This window comes from Azolla caroliniana, unplaced genomic scaffold, assembly GCF_043228905.1.
Source record: "Azolla caroliniana isolate FFs.n. ecotype wild unplaced genomic scaffold, voAzoCaro1.0.p SCAF_16, whole genome shotgun sequence".
Classification (NCBI taxonomy): Eukaryota; Viridiplantae; Streptophyta; class Polypodiopsida; order Salviniales; family Salviniaceae; genus Azolla; species Azolla caroliniana.
The window spans coordinates 856,460-864,177 of record NW_028230451.1 but is presented as its reverse complement, the minus strand read 5'-3'; the positions used below and the strand labels follow the sequence as shown (position 1 = coordinate 864,177).

Here is a 7,718-nt window from a genome sequence, read left to right as displayed (position 1 = left end):
CCCACTCTTGTAGTGAATGAATGTCCACTGAGACCCCACATACATTTTTTGGGTTTTGACTATGCGGTCAAATTTTTGCTATAATTAGCTTGGCCTAGTGGCAAGTTGTTATTGCATTAGGTCTTGGGTTCGAATTCCTAGTTTCTCACCACTCTATTACTCCATACATATATCTTAATTTACTAGTCATATGTATATGTATATGTATATGTATGTATATATATCTCTATCTCTCTAGTGTTTTAATATGTACATATGTGTGTGTGTGTGTGTGCGTGGAAATGCTTCATCCTCTTCTTCTTCTTCTTGTTTGGAGATGCAGATGTCCCCTCCCCCTTCCTACCCACATTCTCTTGCTTTGCTGAAGTCTTCATTGTGTGCACCTCCTCGCTCTTCAGCCCCACATTCTTTTTCCTTGCTGAAGCTTTCATTGTGTGCATCTCCTCGCTCTTCAGCCATGGGAGCAGGACCTTCTTCTGTACAGACGTACAGGTATGTATGTATGTATGTATGTATGTATATGTATGCGTGTGGCAGCGCAACGAAAACCTAACATCGAACTTGAAATGCTAGATTGAAGCTTGAGAAATCTAAACTGATTGTTGATAGCATAGAGTGACGTTGGAAGACCCTGAAAATGATGCTCGAAACCTAGGTTGAAGCTTGCAAGCACGGAATGAAGCCCAAAAATCTAAAATGCAGATTGAACGAATAGAATGAAATTTGATAACGTAGAATGAATCTTGGCGAAATTGAAAGGAGCTTCAAAACCTAGAATAAGCTTCAGATATAAGACTTAATATGTGGTCGTGCAATTATAATGAAGAATTCTATGGATTTCCCGTTTTGGACACAGGTCATCAGGATCCCTTGAAATCATCACCAATCCAACAGGTTTAGGAAAGGTTTTGCTGGATGCTTTACCCGTGCTCAAGCAGGATTATAAGAGTCATCCTATGATTGTAAATAGGCATCAAGAGACAATATTTGCGGCTTTCTTTCGGTCTCTTCCAAACATTGTGTTTCGAAGAGAATGCTTGAGGATGCATGACAATGGAACTGTTGCATTGGATTGGCCTGTTGGGGGATCTGACTGTGATACAACATTAGTTAGTGTGAAAGATGGAAATCCTGTCTTGATACTTTTGGTAGGGCTCCAGAAATAAATATTTGAACATTTTCTTTGAGGTCGATTGTCTGCATTAAAAAATGCTCTAATGAAAATTTCATTTTGGGTAAGTTGATAAAAGGTAGCCAGGAATCCAATGCATTACTCTCCTTATGCATATTTTACTCATATTATTATTACTCATACATTTTACTCATACATGTTTATTATTTTATTACTCATACATGTTGTGGTTTGGTTTGTCAAGAGAAACCTTATCACGAAGAGGAGAATCTTCTACAGAAGACATAAAGGGACGCTAGAATGCATTTCTAGTGCTAGAATTGAATACTAGTCACAACCAATGCAACAAGTCTCTCATGCTTGAAGCAATTGTGTTGAATGTTATTCACCTATAGGAACTGCTATTTTGCAACAGGTTTATGGGTGGTATGACCATGGAATAATCACGATCAGCAATAGTTGAATTAAGTACACGGTGGCCTATCTAGTTTCTATTTTTGTCTATGAGGAAAAATATCAAATGTTTATATAAAATTTTAGATAGAAGACTTTTCATATACATATAATGAAATCAATCCTTAAATTTCTTGCTGTGCCACAAAATGCCAAAGTCTCCTAATTGGCATTGGTAGAACAGAAAATAATATGAATTACAGAGAGAGATCATAACAGAAAATAAATAATCATTTGCAGCCAGGTCTCACGGGAGGAAGTGGTGATACCTATGTTCGGCACATGTTGACTAGAGCTCAAAAGCGTGGTTGGAATGCAGTAGTCTTCAATAGTCGTGGTTGTGCACAAAGTCCAGTGACATCTCCGCAGGTTAGTAAACGACACATTTCTTGTCCTTTCTTACCCTTTGTCAAACATTAAAGTCAAGAATCTACTACATCAACGAATTACTATGTGATCATAGTGGAAAGTATTCCTCAGAATATTTTAACTGTTGATGAATGCCACACTCTGCAGTTCTATTCAGCATCATTCACAGAAGATCTTCGTCAAGTTGTTAAGCATGTGGGAGAACTGTTACCAAACTCCCGTCTATATGCAGCTGGATGGTCACTGGGTGGCAATATTCTGGTCAGATACCTTGGTCAGGCAAGTGCTGAGGTTTCGTATAGTCTATGGCGTGATTTGGGTACATTTCTTTAGTGAGAGAGATGGACGTTTCCATTTAATGTAAAATATTGATTTGCATGGTGTAATTCCTTAGTCTTGTTGCATAGTCCCTGTACAGTTCTTATCGAAATGAGACATTTTTATCTAGTTTCTAATTCCTTGTACAGTTCTTATTGAAAAAACACTTTTACCACTGAATGAAAAACTTTCTTTGTTGGATGCAATCATGCGTAAATATTTCTATTCCTCAGGTTTTTGTGGAGAATAGATGAAAGGCAGAATATTCTTGTAGTGTTAATAGTGTAGAGGTTAAGGTAGTTTGGCTGTTAATCTTGAATAGAATAAAATGGGTGTCTATGAGTATAAATTGCTATTAGCTTATATTATTGCTTGGAGACAGGTGGTACTACCTAGCTATTACTGTATGATCCTAACATTTTCCTCTGTGCAGGAGGGAGTCAGTTGTCCACTAACTGGAGCAGTGTCTCTTTGCAATCCATTCAATCTGACCATAGCTGATGAAGACTTTCACAAGGGATTCAATAATGTTTATGATTCAGCTCTTGCAGGGTCTCTACGGAAGATCTTCAAGAAGTAAGGTTTTGTGATTATCATATGATTCCAACCTTGATGTCAAATTTTAAGAAACGAGTGCTCCTGAAAATTAAAATTCTAAACGCATTTCAATGTAGAGAGAGATTTGGTGCTTCTGCTCATCTATTGTTGTTTGGATGTCTTTTGGGCTATAGACATGCAGCTCTCTTTGAAAACATTGGAGGTGAGTACAACATCCCAAAGGTAGCTGCTGCAAGAACAGTTCGTGATTTTGATGATGGCCTTACCCGAGGCAAGCATGATGTGCATTCGTGTTTTCTCTCTTTTCTTTGACTTTTTAGTTTACTGTATGCCCTCCCCTTTTTAGCAATATGAAATACAAACCTGCAGTTTATTACTGAAGTTATCATTTTTTGCTGTAGTTTTAATTTCTAATGGACATATGTTTGTTTGTATAGTGTCATTCGGATATAAATCGGTGGATGAGTACTACGAATATGCAAGCAGTTCACGCTCTATTAAGGATGTGAAGGTCCCCCTTCTTTGTATTCAGGTGATATCATGTCTTTGCATGGAGCTGTCTGTAGTTCATTGTCAAATCACCAGGAAACTTTATTAATTAGTAAATCCACATTTGTTTTGCTGAAACCAGGCTGAAGACGATCCGATTGCACCTTCTCGCGGAATACCACGTGCTGAAATTATGGTTTGCTTGATCATTTACACATCTTTTTGGAATATAGTGTATATTGATGATGTATATGAAGCATATACACATGTCCACAATATCGTTATACATGTGTATGTGTATACCATACTTATGTTGTTATACTTGAGATATTGTCTGATCATTCCCAAACTTGTTTGCAGGAAAACCGCCATTGTTTCCTTGTTGTGACTCCTGCTGGTGGTCACCTTGGATGGGTTGCAGGTAGTGATGCACCTTTTGGAGCACCATGGACAGATCCATTGGTGATGGATTACCTTGACATTCTGGAAAGATCCGCAAAATCTAACATGTCTTTGCTAGAACACTAAAACAAAAAGAGCTCAAGTTAAATATTGTGTGGACATGATACAGGCACCCACTATTATTTTCCCATCAGAAAAGTTTTTCTCTAATAATGGAGCATTTTCACATTGAAAAGACTAACAAAAATGTTCCACTATTTTTTATTCAATATACACTTAATTGTCACATATAAATTGTAGTACTAAAATGGGCTTGACAGGATGACGTCACAATCATGCTAATGAAGTAATGTTGTATGTTATGGGCCTGATACACTTTTGCATAGCCTCCAATAAATATATTAAAGAAGAAAGATTGTTGAGACAAATCTTTCCGACAATAATTTCATTAATTATTACAGGTACAATGACTTGTTAAAGTTTGATACTAACGTATGTAAGTGCTACAAGTAGAGGAAGAAAAGAGACATGTTAATCTTGCCAACAATAATTTCATAAGTTATGACACATACAAGGGCTTGTGAAGATTTTAGACCCCCTTATATATAAGTGCAACTAGTGGAGGAAGAAAAGAGATGATAACGCATCAATTTATATGAAATACTAAGATTGTAGATAATATACGCAATGATAAAAGGAGCAAAGCTAACAAATTTCCATTAATTGGTGGCCATTATAATTAGGAATGTTGTACGAGTATTGTGTATACACACACTTTTCATTCATTGTCCCCTTAAATTGCAATGGAATCCTCTAGGTAAACTTGTAACAAGGTTTTGGGACACAGCTATTCTGGACATAATCAGATTTTATAACAGGATCATGATACCATGAATGCTACATCATGAGCGGTAATGTGTCCGAAATTTCATCAGGTAGTTTGAAAATGAAGGATGACACTATACAACGTTACAAATCACGCATGCATCATTGGAGAGAATGTGTAGTGATTGATGATAACATTCCAGGGAACTAACTGCTCCCCAGCATTTGTTATTGTACATCTTAAAATTACAGCTTCAAAGGATCATATCCTTTAAAGATCTACAAGGCATCTACACAAAGTATACCACTAGTATACAATTATGTGCATGAGCAACTATTCCAATGGCACAAAGACAAGAAACAAAAATATTCTTGTTCTCTTCAAATTAATGGCACACTGGTTTCTGGTTCTGCTTGTAGGGCTTTTTTCAACATTGGTCCCAACACACCCTTCTCGTACAACTGAAGAATACTATCTATCCCAACAATATATTTTCCCTTCACATATATAGTTGGGACGACTGCAACTGAGATGTTCAAAGCGTACTTAAGTTCTTCTAAATGTTGCTGATGATTTGAGATGTTCCTTTCATCAAAGGTAGCACCTATTATGGATATCAGAATCTCTCGCACTTGATTGCAATCCTTGAAACTTTTGGTGACAGGTTGTAAGGTAGTAGAGTAGAACACCACATTGAAGCATTTACCATCATTTGCTTTGGAATTTATGGTGGTGGCTTTCTTGGGTTGCCAACTATTTTGTCTATTAACGGTCAATATATTTCCCAATGAAATCATCTTTCGATTTCTATCATCATGAATGGAAGTTTGATTTGCAGTCCTATGATTACTAATCTTTGAGATGGTATCAGAATGGTTTGTGTACGTTGCATTGCTATGATCTCTATGAGTGCTAGCTAATGCAGAGTCGTCCATGTTGGCAATTTTTAGTGGATACAAAGAATTAGAGCAGCTTCTCTTGAGAGAATTCACAAAATGAGCAAAGTTACTGGGGCTCTCTTCAATGCTTCTCACCGCATTCCACTCCTCCTTCGATAGTTGTAACATAGCTCTCTCAAAAGATTCTAGCAATTCTGGATCAAACAAAGGTACCTTGGAGTTGTCTTTCATGACTTCTATTTTATCGAATAAATCATCTTGTGTGATAAGATTTTCTATAGATTGAATTGGTTCATCATCAGCATGTTTCAATTGGCTTTGTTGTTCTGGATTCACTTGCATATGTTGGCAAGCCTCAAGAATAGATGACTGTAAGGTGCCCATAAGCTCTTCTACATGCTTTGATGAATGGTTGTTGGACGGAAGCCAGTCTTTAAGGCTCACCGCGGCTGAGAACTCAGGGCTTGAAGGAGCACTGAATGGACTAAATGAGGTCAAGCCCAAGTTCTTGTTATCTTCATAGTTTCCACGAGAGAATATATATTTGAAGGAAAGTGCCCGTTGGAGAGGATCATTTCTTGGATTCAGAGAGAGATTCTCGTCCTCTTCTTCATCATCATCAAGCCCCTCCATAAGCTCCCACGTGTTAATGGTTTCAAATTGTGTAATCTTTTCCTCCTTTTCAATGGATATGGCTACATCCTCAGTAGCATCGTTGTCTGAATCCCCACCATTGAGCACAGATTTTGATTTGGTATGTCTTGGGGTTTCTTTGATTCCTTTATATATCACAATGAAATCACATATAAAAAAACTCATTATTACTGCAAAATATATAACAGATTTTTATACATATACACTCTTATGTCTTTAATCTTTTATGTTGTTCTCCAACAAACGTTACTTACAGGAAAGTTCTTTCTCCACACATATATACATACATACATGTTTCATGCGTGTGCGCCCACGCATGCACACACACACAACCACACTTCATCGATGCTTTATATTTTGTTCTCCTTGGAATTGCAAACAATGAAGTTGTTTCAAAATAACAAACATTTATCCGTGTATATTCTATGTTGACTTATGGTCTCCATGGAATTTGCATACAAACATGGATTTGATGCTTTATATTGGTCTCCATGGAATTTGCATACAAATAAGTCCTTGTTACCACATGCATATATTATGCATTTGATTCTCTATATCAGTCTTCGTGGAATTGCATACAAACAAGTCTTGTTATACATATGCACATGCATAAGCACAAGCACACACATAAATCCGTCTTACCATAAAACTTTATCAAAGATCGTAGGGGAAGATTACCTTTGGCTGGTGAAATGGGCTTCTTGACAGATCTATTATAATCGGAAGACAAGATTGCAGCTATATAATCGGAATCTGTTGCTGATTTAGTATTCTTGTCCACTTGCACTGAAAGGCCACTGGAAATTAAGGCATTCCATGTTCTTCTACTTCTTGGGCTAGAGACTACACCCTTTGAGGGTGTGCAGCCCATGGCGATGGTGGAAAAGACGTCAAAGAAAAACGAAGACAATGTAGAAAAAGAACGAATCAGATTCTTCTATCTAAGTAATGATACGAGGACCTTATGAGACTCTTGTGTCTTGAGCAACTGATCCAAAAACGTGGCTCCATCAAATCTGCAGGAAGATCTGAAACGATGATGGAAATTTGAACGCTCCAAGGCAACATAACCTAGAAAAGAATGTAAAAATATATAGAGACCCATGATGAAGAAAGAAGTGAGGGAAGCGGGGGCGGGGTAAGGGTAGTTTACCTATAATATTGTTCTCTGCTATGTCATGCATTCTAGCTGCAGTGACACAAGACCAAATGCTCTGTTTTGGGATGCTCTGTTCTTTCTTTCTTTCCTTCCTTCCTTCCTTCTTCTTCTTCTTCTTCTTGGTGATGGTGTGAGACATGTGATTAGGGTGCATCTTTTTCGCCCAAAAAAAGTTGATTCAGACATTGACTGTTGTCTCCTCCATCTCCAACAACAAACTTGTTATCCGTTTCCCTTTCCATTGACAAGAACTGTATTTTAAAAACCTCTCTCTCGTTTGGAAGAAAAAGTTGCATGTATGTGATGTATGTTATGTATCTTATGCATGTATGTGATGTATGTTATAACAACTTATAAGGTATGTATGTACGTGATGTATGTTATGTATGTATGTATGTGTGGTCGACACCCTGGCGTGTCACTTAGTATGGCATCAATGGTTCGATCTCTCTATCATCC

The 7,718-nt window shown here is 37.4% G+C and overlaps 2 protein-coding genes across 2 annotated transcripts; one reads left to right on the top strand and one right to left on the bottom strand.

The window, feature by feature from the left end:
• The first annotated feature begins 358 nt into the window (after positions 1 to 358).
• LOC147853427 (esterase/lipase/thioesterase family protein) lies at positions 359 to 4,182 on the top strand. The gene is made up of 9 exons (XM_087332196.1): positions 359 to 492; positions 857 to 1,148; positions 1,826 to 1,954; positions 2,102 to 2,233; positions 2,706 to 2,848; positions 3,004 to 3,101; positions 3,268 to 3,362; positions 3,462 to 3,515; positions 3,680 to 4,182. The coding sequence occupies exons 1-9, from the start codon at positions 458 to 460 to the stop codon at positions 3,845 to 3,847; spliced, it is 1,146 nt and encodes a 381-aa protein (XP_087188322.1). The 5' UTR covers positions 359 to 457; the 3' UTR covers positions 3,848 to 4,182.
• Positions 4,183 to 4,473: 291 nt separating this feature from the next.
• Positions 4,474 to 7,210, bottom strand: LOC147853426 (uncharacterized). The gene is made up of 2 exons (XM_087332194.1): positions 6,779 to 7,210; positions 4,474 to 6,225 (listed from the first exon to the last, which is right to left on the bottom strand). The coding sequence occupies exons 1-2, from the start codon at positions 6,969 to 6,971 to the stop codon at positions 4,928 to 4,930; spliced, it is 1,491 nt and encodes a 496-aa protein (XP_087188320.1). The 5' UTR covers positions 6,972 to 7,210; the 3' UTR covers positions 4,474 to 4,927.
• Between the last annotated feature and the right edge of the window lie 508 nt (positions 7,211 to 7,718).

Bases quoted from the DNA above. Each gene is read 5' to 3' on its own strand.
- LOC147853427 (XM_087332196.1), top strand. From the start codon at position 458: ATGGGAGCAGGACCTTCTTCTGTACAGACGTACAG. The intron at 1,149-1,825 runs GTAGGGCTCCAG...AATCATTTGCAG, and splicing joins ATCCTGTCTTGATACTTTTG to CCAGGTCTCACGGGAGGAAG. The intron at 2,849-3,003 runs GTAAGGTTTTGT...TTTGGGCTATAG, and splicing joins CTACGGAAGATCTTCAAGAA to ACATGCAGCTCTCTTTGAAA.
- LOC147853426 (XM_087332194.1), bottom strand. From the start codon at position 6,971: ATGGGCTGCACACCCTCAAAGGGTGTAGTCTCTAGCCCAAGAAGTAGA. The intron at 6,226-6,778 runs GTAATCTTCCCC...TGATATATAAAG, and splicing joins GCCCATTTCACCAGCCAAAG to GAATCAAAGAAACCCCAAGA.